A 17,025-nucleotide genomic window follows, 5' to 3' on the forward strand; every position below is an offset into this window, starting at 1 on the left:
AAGAGTATCTAAACATATAAATACTTATGAAAATATCTTTATTAAAAGTATCTAAGTATACATTTAAATAAATACATACATTAAATAAATAAATAGAAAGGAGGCTGTATTGTCTCCTCCTGCTCCTCCTCTTTCTGTTTGACTTTGCAGTGTTGTATGTGCTGGTGTTTTGCTCGCCGTCCCTCCACTATGAACAGCCTCCCAAATCAATCCTTCAAAACAGATGGGACCACAAAGAAGTAGAAGGGGAGCAGTAATATGTTCCACTGAGAGATGCAGTTGTTAGCAGACAGAAGCCATTGAATACAGACCATTTTTTAAATGAACATAAGGGCCACATACAAGGGATACTAGGTTACCTAAGACCACATAAGAAGTTCATTGTTGGCCATCCTCCTGCATGTTAATTCACTCTCTTAGCAGCTGTGCTCTCAAACAGGAACTGCCCTGCACTCCAAAAAAGAAAACAGCCTTGCTTTCTTCTTCGTGCTTTCCATGTTCACATCAATGGTTGTAAGGTGTAGTGAACAGAAGACCAGGAGTCTTCCAGGTTTTGGGGTACCACTACGGCCCCTGGTGGCTTTTCGAAAGAACTGCGTTTTGCCAGAATGTGCCTTTCTCATAGAAAACATTTTGTATGTACAGTATATACACAGTATGTGCCCAAAGTAGCCCACTGTCTTTCAAGTGATTTCATCGTGAGTCTGGAAGGGCTGTTCCCACGTTCGTCTTAACTAAATAATTACAGGGATAATGCCAGCAATTTCCCTCTGTGATGACATGATGGAAAGGTATAAACTGACATTTTGAGCTGGAGTAGAAAACAATTTTCTTCTCAGTGAACGACTGTGTTTGATTATATTCACAAAGTTCTAGTTGGCTGGATAAATGGTAGGCAAAAGACAGATGTGTGGAATGGCTGTGATTTGGTTCAGTTCTACTATTGAAAGACAAATTCTTGGATGTATTTATTTATTTATTTATTTATTTATTTATTTATTTATTTATTTATTTATTTATTTATTTATTTATTTATTTATTTATTTATTTGATTTTTACCCCGCCCCTCTAGACCATGTCTTGATTCTCCGTGAATATCTTTTGTACCTGACTCAGACTGGTAGCTTTCCCAGGAGAAGAGGCAGGGGCAAGGAGTCTGAGATGGGGGAATGGGCGCTAAATGAAGCCACTCTGTGGTATGGTGAACTGATGGATAGCTCAGTGGCTTAGGCACATGGAGCTAGAGGTTGAGAGTTCAATTCCCCATTGGGCCTGCAGAGGGACCCTTCCAGCGCTGCAGTTCTAAGTATTATTATTATTATTATTATTATTATTATTATTATTATTATTATTATTATTATTATTATTATTATTGTTGTTGTTGTTGTTGTTGTTGTTGTTGTTGTTATTATCATCATCATCATCATCATCATCATCATCATCATCATCATTGCTACTGGTGGTGGTGTGTGCCCTCAAGCTGCTTCCAACTTATGGCCACCCTAACAGGGTTTTTGAGGTGTGTGAGATGCTCAAGGAACAATTACCACTGTGTGCTTTGTTTAAATTACTGTTTGGTTTAATGGTAAGATTTTCAGCATTGCAATTTACTCATTCATTAGGCATCCTTCAGTCTCGAAAGACTATGGTTTCATTTGTAAGATTTTCAGAAATTGTGAATATTGGGGGAGAGGGATGAGAATATTTACTTACTTACTTACTTACTTACTTACTTAATTACTTAATTACTTAATTACTTAATTACTTAATTACTTTTACTTACCTACCTACCTACCTACCTACCTACCTACCTACCTACCTACCTACCTACCTACCTATCTATCTATCTATCTATCTATCTATCTATCTATCTATCTATCTATCTATCTATCTATCTATCTATCTATCTATCTATCTATCTATTTGGCTTTTATACCGCCCATTGAAATGAATCTACTCTGGGCGGTATAAAACTTTTTTTGAAACATTTTTGAAACTTCCTTCTCCTCTATTTTTTTTTAAAGGGGGAATGATGATGACAGTGTGGTGTAATATTTAAAAAGTCATATACAAGGGAAATGGGTTGTATCAAAGATTCAAAATGAACCGTATACTAAATTTTGTGTGAAAATCAATGGAGGCATGCATCCTGACTCTTCACAATAGGCATTCCTGTTAACATACTCCCCAGTGATTAAACAATCATCTTCCCATTGTTCTAGATGCTTTCATTATCTTTCCAGCCTTCCTTCTCATCCATTGTTAGATTTTTCTTACAGTTAGAAATTTTTTTAGCACAGCCTGTTCTTTTCCTGATACCAGAAATCAGATAAAAACTGGATAATTTCTAAAGGTTATGCAGATGTTGTAATTAATATTTCAGCAGTTAGAAATGCGGCACTTAGATTTCTTATAAAGACATATAAAACCAAGCTTGTGACTTGTGGTTTGTTTGTTTTTTAATTATTTGTAAGCTGTCACTGTTAGCAGCTAGATTCAGTAATAAGACACAACTGGAGCAGTCGTGTTGAATCAGTAGGGATTTGCTATGTTAACACATTTTTAAATTCCATTACTTCTGTGGGCCTACTCTAGTTGCTACTTCCTACTGGATTTCAACCAGAATGTAATATGTATGCATCTGATGGTATTTAGAAGTAACATGTCATTTTGGAACATACAGAGATTCATTTAATAGTAATATTTTAAAATGCCACGACTGAAGGATATTCTGATAATGTTTATTCATATAAGGGCCTTGTGATATTCAGAAAGAACCAGATGGACTGGAGGAAAAGACACCTGCACTAGTACACACCATATTAATTTACTATTCCCCAAAGTTCACGTCTACAGAAATCTGTGGTTATGGAAATCTGTTGTGATACTGTCAGTTTCATCTTTTCAGATCATATTCCCAGTGATGAGAAGGGGCATACCTAGTGGAATTTTCCTTCTGCTGTGGATTTGACTGCAGTTTCTTGACCAGTCCATTAAGGCGAGGGAAAGAAAAGGCTTTCAAAAACATATATACCTGATATAAGCAAGGGAAGTTATTAATTTGCTAACTTAATTAATTTGCTAGCTTGCTTACTTCATGCTATTGGCCAATCAAAAGAGCAAAGCTTGCTTAGGATTGATGCCAGTGATCGCAAGTGAAACAATCCAAACCAAAGCAATCCTACCTACACCAGAAAAGTAGAAGCCCCTTGACAGAGGCCAGAAAGGTGCAAATAGGAATGCTCTGTGTGCGCTCTAGCAAACATGTCATCTGATCACCGTCTTTAAGAATGCACCAGCCTAGTGCTGCAGCACACCAAACAGGGGGCTAAACAGACAGTGGAGTCAGCATCTTAGTCTTCATGTGAACTACAGGCTGCCCTTTGTGCACTAAGACCTGGTTTACACCTTGGTTTAACAGCCTTCAGATAATCCCTTTAACAAAGGGTGCTCTTGAGACAAGGCCAACCAGATTCATGCTGCATCTGATGAAGTGGGTTCCAGGCCAGTTTACAGTGGAACCTCTACTTAAGAACTTAATCCGTTTTGGAATGGTGTTCTTAAGTTGAAAAACGTTCTTAAGTTGAAGCAAAATTTCCCATAGGAATGGACTGAAAACCAATTAATCTGTTCTGGCTGTTTTTTTTGTTATGTAGAGGTCCGTTTGTACATTGGAGCATTAGTTCCCATAGGAACTAATGCAAAGCTGGTTAATACGTACTCTACCACTAGGGGGAGAATTTTTTTTAACCTAAGATGACCTAAGGTTAAAAAAAGAGCAGGAAAGTTTTTTTTCCTGTTCTTATCTTGGATTTCTGTTCTCAAGTAGAAGCAAAATTTAACAAATGGAGCTGTTCTTAAGTTGGATTGTTCTTAAGTAGAGACGTTCTTAAGTAGAGACCCCACTGTATTTAGAAGAAGAAGAAAAACATAGAATAATGGAATTGGAAGGAAGAAGAAGAAGGTTAGTCTTTAAGGTTTCATTGCAAGAAGTTGATTACAGTCCATGAAAGCTCACAGCAAATAAAAGCGAGTCTTTAAAATGTCATGAGATTCCTTCCAGTTTTTGCTGGCACAGATTAACACAGCTACTCCTCCTGAAAATTTTGATTGGGCTATTCACTAGTTCACATCTCTTACCAAATATGTCTCAGGCACTCTCCATTTGTTAAAAAAGAAAAATCAATTGACAGAAAGAGTGAAAAAAAGAAGAGACCCAACTGTAGCCTTCAGCCCTGCCCTCACCTGTCCGTCACAGCTGAGCAGTCGAAAAGGAACGAATTAGGGAACGGAAGGTGGTGGTAAAGGGGGAGGGGATGGGATATAAAGGGGGGTGTATGAAGTATGTGGGAGAGATTCGTGAGTCTGTGGGCCTGAGAGCCAGAAAGTCAGTGAGAGTAGGGTTCTCTGTGTTAGTGAGTTCAGTGAATGAGAGAAATTGATTATCAACTTGTGATTTACTTATTATATATTACTGATCAAATAAACAAGTTTAAGTTTTAAAGCAACTCATGTCTCACTGAATAATTGGTACTGAATTGGTATTGGTAGCAGCAACTAAAGAAGAAAGAGTGAGCACCTCCTGGAGGCCTGGGATAATAGAGGCTTCAGTGCGCTCGCTACACCAACCAGGTAATCTGGGCCGGATCCTAATCTCCTAACAATGTAAGCCAACACCTCTGAGTTGAACCTGACCCATGGCCCACCTAGCTTTGCTTCAGGTCTCCTCATGATGACTGGTCCAACACCTTAGGGAACATTCCAGACAAGTTTCCAGTCCCACAGTGTTGATCTGCACCACCTAGTACCCATAAGTATAACTTGGAGGAGATATGGGGAGTGAGGGACTCATGCTGCAACTGAACATCTGGGTGTAGCTGCCTGGTCAGTCCATTGCATGCCCACAGCCACTCATCTTTTGAGCTGAGTGGGCAAAAAAGGTAATTGGCTTATCTGTATTAGACTGACAAGTGGTTTAGGCACAGAGTGATTAAAAAAAAAACAAAAAACAAAAAAAAACACCTAACAAGCATGTCACTATGCTCTCAGGTGCAAAGTAAATCGATCCAATTCATATCTGGGTACAAACAAAATGGATTGTGAAAATTGGCCCTCAGTTTACCTTCCTTACCATTAATTCCCACAGCTGTTTTCTTCCTCTTCTGTTCAACAAACACATTTTGGGTAGCTTGACAGCCTGCACCCGTAAATAATTTTCTGGGGAAATGACATCCATGTGGTTGTAAGAGCCTGTGTCTACGTGAGTAGCATGCACAGCTCTGCTTGCTGTATGGTGTATGGGTTGACATGCTTTTCAACAGCTGCAGTGTTAAAGAAGCTTGGCTGGGAAGATGGAAGACCTAGAGCGGTATGTGTGTGATTTCACGTCATGCTCCTGTGCTCCCTCGTATCCTATCCTACGCAAGGGAACAGCTTCAGCTCTAATGATTGAGGTGAAGGATTTTGTTACTGGGTGAGAGTTTTGTTTCAATTGTTGACTTGATCCATTTTTGTCTTTGCAGTGAGGCTCCATGATAGCATCTCAGAGGAGGCACATCACTATCTGATATTTGACCTGTAAGTAATGGTAGAAAATCTCCAAATTATCAGTGGCATGTAGAGCATTATGTAAATGATTAGGAGGGATACCTTGACTCTCCTGTCCCATTGCATGCACACAATACACTCATGCAGATATACTTGGCTATTGGTGGAGCTACCGTGGGGACTTTGGCCAACTAATGCATTCCAGGAGCTAGGAAATTCTTACGTATGTCCAAAATCTACCTTGGACAACGGTGACTCTCACCTGAAAGTCCTCTTTTGGCTTCTTCAAAAATTATAATAAACTGTTTCTTGCTTGTTTTGGTTCCCATCCCTTTTGGATGTCAGTTTTATTATTTTGGCTTGTTACATTTGTGTCCTGGCTTTTCTCCAGTGAGCTCAAAGTGGCATACAGTATATGGCTTATATTTCCGCCATTTTATCTGCACTACAATCCATGAAGTAGGTCAGGTTGAAAGACACCAACTGGCCCAAAAGTCACCCTGAGACGATCTCTCATTTCTTAATCCAGCAATATAACCACTTCATACCACACTGGTTCCATTTATGCAGCCTGTATCCAACTCCATAGAAGAAACAGCAGTGCTTTATGTTTCATGATTTCTTCTAGATCAGTGGTCCCCAACCTTGGGCCTCCAGATGTTCTTGGACTGCAACTCCCAGAAGCCTTCACCACCATCTCTGCTGGCCAGGATTTCTGGGAGGTGAAGTCCAAGAACATCTGGAGGCCCAAGGTTGGGGACCATTGTTCTAGATAACTCCTAGCACTAACACTATCAATATACTGCTATTCCATCTTTCCTCTCTGAATGGATTTTTGGTAGTGGGGAAATGAAGCTGAAAGAAATGTGAGGAAAACAGAAGAGGGTTACAAATAGAAGACATGCTCCCTGTAGCCCTGTAAACTTCAGTAAATGAGATAACTGTAGTGATTGTACAATAAAATCCTCCTTTGGAAGCATCTTACACAGCTTTTTGTAAAAGTCAGCTATAACTATATTAGCATTGCTCTTTATGCAGATCAGTCCTTCAAGCTTCTTAAAGCAACAATTAGCATTTTTAATTTTGAGCCCCTGGAGTATCATCGGCTCTTGCACTGTTATCTAATGCCTTTGCGAAATCCAGCCTGGCATAGCAGTCTTTCCTTTGACACCACTCTGAAACAGAGGTGTGATGTCTAGCATCCAGGTTCTTACAAGCACCTCTCCTGCTCCAGTCCCTTCCTTCTCAGACTGCTCTTGTTTTTGTACAAAAGGAGCAAGACTGCAATGGAAGTGTGATGCTCGAATCCCCAAGAGGTGTGTGGCAAGGCAATATTGCAAGCATACAGAATGTTTTCTATGCTTGCAATACGTTCCATGGAGTCCAGATTACAAGGAAGAATTATAATAGATTATTTTGCTACAGCTGCTAGACTTCCAGTCTTCCAGTCTGTTGTGTACAGCAGGTAGGAAAACAAACTAACAAAACAAACAAACAAACAAACCAGACACAATGAAGTGTTAGGGTCAGTGTAAATCTGCAGTGTTGCAGTCTCAGCACTTTACGGCTACATGATGGCAAGACTAATAGAGACAGTTTTGGATGTATAATAGCAGGGTTGTGATGCTCATTACAATTCAGTGCAGTCAAGGGTTCCCTGTCCTATATTATTATGTTTTGTGTTGCCTGCTAAGCCAACCAGGATTTCCAAAGCTGGAACTGAGGCCTCTTTAATTGCTTTGCAGGGTGACAGGTGGCGAGCTGTTTGAAGACATTGTAGCCAGAGAATACTACAGCGAAGCAGATGCCAGGTAGGTTGAGAAGTGAACACAATGGCCAGGAAATGATGTTTAACACCTCGTCTCAGAGGTTCGCATATGACAAGTCTGAGATCCTGCTGCGTATCTTACAGAACAGTTTTCTTTGCTTCATTTCACTGCTGAACACACCTGGTTCTTACACTGTGCTGTGAGAGCTCACTACTGCAAGCAAGTGGATTTTGTGTGTGTGTGTGTGTTTTTTAATGGAGGTAGCTACACTTGTGAATAAGAACAGAGCAGAGACCAAAATCTTTTGGTGTGGAGTGTAGAGATGGGCACGAACCACGGTTTGGCAGTTCAGCCCAGTTTGGCATGTGTCCACACAGGTGTTCTGTGGACATCACATGCTTCCCTCCCCAGCCTCCTCCAGGTGATCATCCACTCACTGGCAGCACTGTGGGCATCCCTGACCCACCAGAGGCATTGTTTTCCTGCTTGGATTACAGTGATGCCTCGCTTAATGATTACCTTGTTAAATGATGAATCTGCTTGACTATGAGGTTTTTGTGATTGCTTTTGCGATTGCAAAACGATGTTTCAAAGGGCTTTTTTTGCTTCCTGACGATCAGTTCCCTGCTTCGGGAACCGATTCTTCACATTACGATGATCAAAACAGCTGATTGTCAGGTTTCAAAATGGCTGCCTGCTATGTAAAATGACTCCCTGCTGTGCTTTAGGACGGATTTTTCGCTGCATAGGGAGCAGAAAATGGCCGCCCTATAGAGGATCTTCACTGGACGCTGAGGTATTTAGCCCATTGGAATCCTCATCAAGTGAAATAAAAAAGCCCATTTCAATGGGTTTTTTTATTTCACTTGATGAGGATTTCGCTCTACGGCGATTTCACTGGAACAGATTCTCCTCTTCAAGCGAGGCACCACTGTACTTGGAAGCAAATCCTACTGAGTTTAATTGGACTTACCTCTAGGTAAATTTCCACAGGAAATTTATCCAGCTTGCTGTTTTAATGTGGCAAGGCTCGATTAGGAACATTTTGTATTAGACAATCAGTTTAAAGTTTAATCACCTTAGCAAACAGTTTTATTAAGTTTCCTGTATGCCTACAAAAATAATAACCAATGGCTTTATTGGCACCTGCCCGAAAAAAATAAAGTTAATCATTTCATTCTGGAGACAGCTGTTCTGGCACCTGGGTTTCTATTTTCTGTTTACCAAGTGCCTACAACATGATGTATCTGTCCCATCAAACTGTCATGGTGAGACCTGTCCATATGTGAAAAGTGGCTCTGTTCCTGCCAATCCAGCTACTCTCATCGTTCTGTGAGAAGTTGATCAATCACTCATTACTGTCAGTAGCCCTTCGAGATCATAAAGGAGCTAGCCATGTTCTTTTCTTGTTTCTCACAGGAGGGAGCCTGAATCACTCCAGTAACTCCTCAGTGGAGTTGCCTGGGCAGTCAGATTAGGATTGTTATCTCATTTTCTGTCATGTACGTAAGACAGGCTGTATGAAGAAAGGAACTCTGTGGAGATGTTCATAGCAAGGGGGAACGGGAAAACAGGAAGCGATGAAAGGAAACAAATATAAAAGAGGGACTGCTGAGGAACTGTGCCTCAAATGATCTCTCATAATGTGAGGTAACAGGATGCCCTTGTTTCTTCTCCTCAGCCACTGCATCCAGCAAATCCTGGAAGCTGTTTTACATTGCCACCAGATGGGTGTGGTACACCGGGATTTGAAGGTAAAAGATACATAGTGTGATCAAGGGGACTTCTGGTTAAATTTCTCACAGGAAGACTAGAGCACTGAGCAGCTCTGGCACTCTATTAGCAATACCTGTTTGATATGCATAGCATTATTTATGGTATGGTTTCTGTCAGTAATCTCAACCAAGAAATGTGGGGATGAACTCATTTCTCATAGAACAACTGCACAAAAACAGTGTCTGGACATTTTGATTCATATATGTGGTTGCATAATTGCAAGAGTAACGGTGGGCACATTCCATTCATCTCTAATCACTGGCTCTGAGGGCTAAAGGTAGTGGAGGAATGATGTCTGGCAATACCTCTAGAGCTCCATGCTGTGCACCCCTAGGCTGAAGACTCTGTGGGTGTGTGGGTGGGTGGGAGGGAGAGAGAGAATACTTGTCTTTTTTCTTTTAAAAGTCTTTTTCTAAAGCAATAAACTTGGATCTGATCCAACTGATGTGTCAAATGAGTATCACATGGCGTGGGCAAGCCTGATAAACTAGACCAGGGGTTCCCAATCTCAGCTCAGGTGTTCTTGGACTGTAATTCCCAGAAGCCTTCACCGCTAGCTATGCTGGCCAGGATTTCTGGAAACTGCAGCCCAGGAACACATGGGTTATCCAAGTCTGGAAACCACTGAACTAGACCATACAGCAGTCTTAATATTATCTATCTCTCTTGGCACATCTTTCTCATCTGGACAGAAAAAGAGGGTCAGAGGAATCACAATCTGATTCTGGATTTCACATTTAAGAAGAAGAAGAGAAAGAAATACAAGGGAAACCACTAGGAGTCATCAATATGAACTATGTATTTATACTTTGTCTTGGTATTGATGATCCAGGCCACTGATATCTTGCTCTGATGCACTGATACGTGGCTCTGCTGGAATATTCCATATAAGGCACACTAACCACATAGCTCCTGAATAGAACTGGAAAGTTGGACAGATCAGCATGGAAGAGCTTCTGACCCACGGTGCTTCAGTCATAGCTCCTTCAGCCTAAACATTCACCCAAACTTGCCAGTCTTTTATTAAATATGGAGTTATTGCAGTTCTCAGCTGATCTCACAACGTCCTGAGAATGCTTGTTCTTAAGATGTGCAGAGTTCCCATCAGGTGGCTTTGAGCTGCTCTTTCATAGTTTTCTGGAATTAAAAAAACCCAGCTACTCTGTAGCTCCAACCGTCATGAGCAAAGTTTTAGAGCAATCCTAAGCATGTTTGTTTATTCAGAAGTGGTAATCCTCAAAGAGATTTCCTTTTTCAGTGAGGACTGCAGACTTAATGTGACGTAACACCTAGAATACCTAGAAATTTCTTCTGAACAGAGCTTGAGAGATTTCCTTTTCTAGATTGTGGCTCCCAGAATCCTGAGCCTGTGGCCGTGCAGCCTGAGGATGGTGGAAGCTGTAGTCTAAAAAAGGAACTGTTCTCGTCCTGCCTCTGAGTAAACACAGTTAGGCCTGTGCTCTGTATAAAAGGTATTTGACAACTACCAACTAGAATCGACTACCTTGGAAGTCTGTGGACTCTCCTTTGTTGAGGTTCTTAGCAGAAGTTGAATGGCCACCCATCAGGGTTTATGCAGTGGACTTCCTGCTTCAGAGGAAGTTAGTCTCATTGACCCTTGCAGTCCATACGAGCTATGCAATTCTCATTCTATGTTTCTATGTTTGTTAAGGGTTTCCATTCTCACCAAATTAGTCCAGAACATTTTGGGGTTATTAATAAGATTGTTCTGTACTCTTTAAGAGACATATGCATGGAGATTTGGAATGTTGATGCAAGACTTCACACCTCATTCTTCTGGAGTTGTTCTGTCTCCAAAACACCCCACCACTGGGTTCAGCAGAGAATTAGGGAGGGAGGAGTGGAGGTGGAGGACCTTCTCTGGCATTTGTCATGCAGTGTGTCACAAATAATTGGCCTGGTTGCAATCTTGTATGCACTTACTTTGTACCAGAAATAGAAACTTCCCATTTGACTACATTTATAGCCCACAGGTTGTCTAGGCTAATTTTTACACATGCAAACTACTGTACCCTCACCTCCAAAATTGAATTATTCTCTTGCCTTTTAATTACTTTTAAAAAAACACATACTACATATCTGTCATTTTATTCCTTCTTCCTCCTCCAGAATTCATGTCACTCTGTATATCCTCCCGCCTACTGAAGTGCTGCTTAGCTCACAATACTTGCATTTATAACCTAGATGTATCAACCCACACGGTCTTGAGAAGTCCATGTGAATGATACTGTTACTCTTAAGGAGCTGCATAAGAATATTAGAATACTCCTGCAGGGTCAGATGAAACATGTATCTATTGGAACATCTTGTTTTCCTCAGTGGCCAACCAGATGCATCATGGGAATTTTGCAGGCAGGACATGAGGAAAAAAGCCTTCTTCCATTGTTGTTTCTCAGTAACTGGTATTTAGAGACATGTTATCTCTGAATCTCAACATAGCACATAACAACTATGACTAGTAGCCACTTATAATACTTTTGCCATACCATTGCATAATATTAAACACTACTTAAATCTTCTACTTGCCTTTTTTCCTTAATGAAGAAGCCACAACCATTGTAGTTTTTGGTTGTGAATTTTTCGGGCTCTTTGGCCGTGTTCTGAAGGTTGTTCTTCCTAACGTTTTGCCAGTCTCTGTGGCCGGCATCTTCAGAGGACAGCACGCTGTGCTCTGAAACATTAGGAAGAACAACCTTCAGAACATGGCTAAAGAGCCCGAAAAACCCACAACAACCATTGGATCTCAGCCGTGAAAGCCTTCGCGAATACATTGTAGTTTTTTCTCATAGGAAAGCTGCTCCAGCCCCCAGTCATGTTGGTTGCATTTCTATGGACCTTCTGCAGCTCAGAATCAATATCCCTTTCAAGATGGTAGCAACTCTAGCTATGCACAAGATGTCAAGTGTACATCTCGTATTTCTATAAAGACATTACTATACTGACAGAGTTACTGTTCTGACCCATTTCCTAATGTTCTCTATCACAAAATTTACCTCTTCCACACCTAATGAATGTTGGGTTGATATATTTCATTGAAGGGTACACCCTAAGGACTCTTCCCTTGTTAGTCACTGCCAGCTTAGAGCATCTGTAGAAGTAGGATTTTTAAAGAAATGGGAACTGTTACTTTTTTGAGCCACATTGTGAAGGAGATCCGAAGGAGAGTGTGCTGTCTCATGAGACAGAGGGGAAAGTAGGGGAATTGGAACAGAAGAACATTAGGGTGGAATTGGACTCAGAGGAGAATGTGACTAAGGAGAGAGAGAAGGAAGGAGCCAAAAGAGGGAGGAAGGTGGAAATGTGCCTAGTAGAGAAGAGCGGTAATCAGAAGGAGGAGGAGCAAGAACTGATCGTGTGGGAGGAGAGTATAAGTAGTCAAGGTGAGCAGCGGTTTGAGGCAGAATTAGACAAGTGGAAACATAAAAGAGAGCTGGAGAGACTGCGGGAGTATGAGAGAGTGAAAACCCAGGAGTTATTGAGAGATTTTCCAAATCTGAAGTTACGGTGATTACTACCAGATTCCCCCACTCAAGGAGGCAAGTGAAGTGAAATATGAAACTTTTGAGTGGTCAGTGATTGTATTTCCAAAAGGGAAGGGAAGAGGATGGCAAGTGATATGATCCGATTCAAGATTTAATACTCCTCCAGCTGAGGGGAATTGGGCCCGGCACCCACGCTGGAGCACCATTTGCGCAGTGAGGAGTGCACCCCTCCAGAATCCTACTAAGTGGAGAAGTTTGGCCCAGCACCCCTGTGAGTTTAACAGACTTTGGACGGGAGTTCCCATCTGACAGTTATGGCTTATTGCCAGAGTTAAGTTCTTTTGAGCCAATTATAAACAGGGTTGACCCTCGTGTAAGCAATAAAGACAAAGATGTTAAAGTTAAGAAGACGTCTCCTGTGATATTTCCTGGGCAAAAAGAGGAGTTGTCGAAATTTGAAACTGTACCCGATCACACACATCTTCCACAATAACCCATTCCTTGCTTTTTAAAAATTTATTTATTGGCCCCCAATGTGCATCACTTTAAAGAATTCACATTGGATCCTACCTGCCATTTTGTTGCAGAAGAACCAGGTGTTCCATTTTTTTGTTTTTGCTGTTCTGCATAATTTGATCTCATTTTGAAATGGGACCATTTTGCTATTCACCATTTACTACAGATAATTTATAAATAAGTTAAGCAACACTTATAGGCGAAACACTACAAAAATCTGCCACACAAAAAGTAGTGAGAACACCAAATACTCTATTTTTTTTCCTAGCCTCTTTTAAGGGTTGTTAAATCCCCTTACATTTCTAGGGCATACTCTTCAGCTGCTCTATAATTGACCCAAACCTTGTCAAGAGCTGAAATCTGTTATACACTTAAATATGCTATTCTCTAATGAAGTGATAGCAATATGCCAAAGGCATCATAGATAATTTGTAATTCCTGCTTTTATGTATTAACAGAAGTAGACATAATACGTTCAGGGACATTTGATAACTGAGGGCCAAAGTAGGCAATACAGATAATATATCATTAGAAGCAGAGCTAACTTAAGAGGAAAATCTATTCTATTTATTCTCATTCTTCATTTGGCAAATTAGTGTGCCTTTGCCACTGACAATATGGGAGGTAGCAGAGTTTCAGGAATGAAGCACCAAAAGACTTGTGTTAACATGTGATCTAACCCTGAATTAGATCACATGGGATTCATCCAGGCAGGATGAACCCTGGGATTCATCCGGGCAGGACTGGATGAATCCCAAGCTGGAATTAAGACTGCTGGAGGAAATATCAACAACCTCAGATATGCAGATGATACCACTCTGATGGCAGAAAGTGAGGAGGAATTTAAGAACCTTGTAACGAGAGTGAAAGAGGAGAGTGCAAAAAACGGTCTGAAGGTCAATATAAAAAAACTAAGATAATGGGCACTGGTCTCATCACCTCCTGGCAAATAGAAGGGGAAGATGCAGATGCAGTGACAGATTTTACCTTCTTGGACTCCATGATCACAGCAAATGGTGACAGCAGCCATGAAATTAAAAGACGTCTGCTTCTTGGGAGGAAAGTGATGACAAACCTAGACAGCATCTTAAAAAGCAGAGACATCACCTTGTCATCAAAGCTATGGTTTTTCCAGTAGTGATGTATGGAAGTGAGAGCTGGACCATAAAGAAGGCGACTGCCGAAGAATTTATGCTTTTGAATTGTGGTGCTGGTGGAGACTCTTGAGAGTCCCTTGGACTGCAAGGAGAATAAACCTATTCATTTTGAAGGAAATCAACTGAGTGCTCACTGGAAGGACAGATCCTGAAACTGAGGCTCTAATACTTTGGCCATCTCATGAGAAGAGAAGACTCCCTGGAAAAGACCCTGATGTTGGGGAAGTGTGAAGGCAAGAGGAGAAGGAGACGACAGAGGATGAGATGGTTGGACAGTGTCATCGAAGCAACCAATATGAATTTGACACAACTCTGGGAGGCAGTGGAAGACAGGAGGGCCTGGTGTGCTGTAGTCCATGGGGTCACGAAGACTCAGACACAACTAAACAACTAAACAACAACAACCACCCTGAATTGTTTTCTTGAGGACTGAGAACTGAATTGTCATTACTTCTGTAAGGAAACTACATCTTGACAATCAGAGCTTTGCCTTCTGAGATACACAAATGTTGTGTCACCAAGAAAACACTTGAAAACCCATGACCTTTGTAAAAAAAAGCTCCATGAACGTTCTTCACCCTATTAAAAAGCTCTATATCTCTAAGAAAGATTCTGCAGGACTCATTCTCATGGGATCATCCATCTAGTGCCTCAATGCACAAGAAGAAGTTCAGGACACAGTCTGTGGGGAAAGGTATGAAGTGGAACAAGATTTCTCACTGGAAGTGTTCATCTTTCTGTGTGCAGCAGTTTCATGGGCGGATATCCCTACATTTACTGTGAAGAAATGGAGGGGGGAAAACAGATCATTCTCATGAATCATTTTGTATATGAGTTCCTTCTGTTCAAAGACCAATACGCACCTGCACATGCACATATATGCACCATCAGAATGTTGCCTGGGCCTAAGCATGAGATGTCAAGTCTAACCGATGCTTTAACTAGGCATGAAATAGTTTCTGTTTCCTGTGCTGCAAATGATGCACCGTGTGTATCTGTGTATCCATTACAGTGGTGCCTTGCTAGACAGTTACCCTGCATGACAGTTTTTTCGCTAGACATTGACTTTTTGCGATCGCTATAGTGATTTGCAAAACAATGATTCCTATGGGGGAATTTCGCTGGACAATGTTTGGTCCCTGCTTCGCCAACTGATTTTCGCTAGACAACGATTTTGACAGCTCCCTCCGCGCTTGCAAAACGGGTGTTTTCGGGACCTAACCTTCGCAAGACAGCTATTTAAACAGCTGATCAGCGGTTCGCAAAGCAGCTTTCCTATGGCCGATCTTTGCTAGACAACGACAATTCTTCCCCATTGGAACGCATTAAACAGGTTTCAATGCATTCCAGTAGGGAAATGCTTTTCGCTAGACAATGATTTCGCTAAACAGCGATTTCAGTGGAACAGATTATCATCGTCTAGCGAGGCACCACTGCATACCCATTAATTGAGAACCCCTGATGTATTTCATAACTGTATTTAAATAAAGATCAACTTCATGCCTTTTGTGTCATTCTGGGGGGAAATGTGTTAGACATCATCACTGGCAATTTGTGTGACACTTTGTGAAGGTGGAGATGTTTGGCACTATAAAGCTATCTGGCGACAATCACAGTGCATAGCATGGAATCTGATTAGTGCTTAATTTCATAGGCAAACTCTTCTTGAGAATATCTGCATTTTGCATAGGCAAAAGAAATAAATTATCAACTTTAAATGTGCAGGTAGTGTGTTTAAAAGCCTGGGAACTTACATTTAAGATGCAACTAGGCAAGGAGGCTCTTCCAGGTTGATTCAGGCCAATTCATAGTATCCTATGAGAGATAAATGACAGTTGTCCTTGACACGGAATGTTTAATTTTCTCCATGATTAACTCAAGCAAGAGTCCTCATCATACCTCAGATTGCGTAATTGTAGTGCGGTCACAACCTTCAGTAATTTTTTAGTAGCCAGGAGTACTTGACCCATTGAGTACAGTGTTTTACCTCCCAATTTTCCAAAGCTCCATCACAATCTGTTCCCACAACTCCCTTGCTTCTCGAAAAGTCCTAATTCTGCTAGGAAAATAAATAAACTTGTTTAATATAGATTCTCGCGTTATCGACTTTACCTGTATAGATGTAGAAACTTAATATCATTTGTGAATTGGATAAGCATAATCTTGCTTTGATTTGTAAAGGTACAGAAGGATGCAGCTTTTCTAAGGGATAGCAGAAGCAATGTATTTCTATCCGCCTTTCATTTTTGTTTACTTTATTATACTGTCCCCTTTCTTTTTTTCCTTCCACAGCCAGAGAATCTCCTGTTGGCATCTAAATTGAAGGGAGCTGCTGTTAAATTGGCTGATTTTGGACTTGCCATTGAAGTGGAAGGGGACCAGCAGGCTTGGTTTGGTGAGTGAGGGAAGGCTGGACTTTGGAGGGTCTGAGGCACTGCATTGTCCTAGTTTTTCTCAAGGAGTTGGGATCTGATTGCTTTCAATCTCATATAAATCAAGGAGAGAAGGGGTCTGGGGCCCATGGTGTGACTGAAATGACCAGTATTATCAATAGCCATCCTACATAGACTGTCACCACTCCAACTTACCCTGGGCCAGGAAAGCCCAAGACTCATAGAATATCCCTGGGAGTCCTAAAGAAACAAGGGCTGAAATGTTGAACCCTATGCTCTCTCTGCATCACAAGCAAGGCACCAAACTATCGCAACCAATTCACAAATGCTGGATTGAGAACCACAATGTTCTCATACTTGTTTG

The 17,025-nt window shown here is 41.1% G+C and overlaps 1 protein-coding gene across 10 annotated transcripts in view; it reads left to right on the forward strand.

Moving 5' to 3' along the window:
• The window catches only part of CAMK2A (calcium/calmodulin dependent protein kinase II alpha), a 159,461-nt gene that overhangs the window by 96,373 nt on the left and 46,063 nt on the right, over positions 1-17,025 (forward strand). For all 10 annotated transcript variants that reach the window (XR_012083673.2, XR_013541852.1, XM_078385642.1 and 7 more), the window contains exons 4-7: positions 5,523-5,577; positions 7,293-7,358; positions 8,998-9,070; positions 16,561-16,663. Coding sequence is in view for 8 of the 10 variants with exons in the window: in XM_078385642.1 (XP_078241768.1) it covers positions 5,523-5,577; positions 7,293-7,358; positions 8,998-9,070; positions 16,561-16,663 (297 nt within the window). In the remaining 2 variants the exon portion in view is untranslated. The remainder of the gene's footprint in view (positions 1-5,522; positions 5,578-7,292; positions 7,359-8,997; positions 9,071-16,560; positions 16,664-17,025) is intronic.

Source organism: Pogona vitticeps, chromosome 2, assembly GCF_051106095.1.
Source record: "Pogona vitticeps strain Pit_001003342236 chromosome 2, PviZW2.1, whole genome shotgun sequence".
In the NCBI taxonomy this organism is placed as follows: Eukaryota; Metazoa; Chordata; class Lepidosauria; order Squamata; family Agamidae; genus Pogona; species Pogona vitticeps.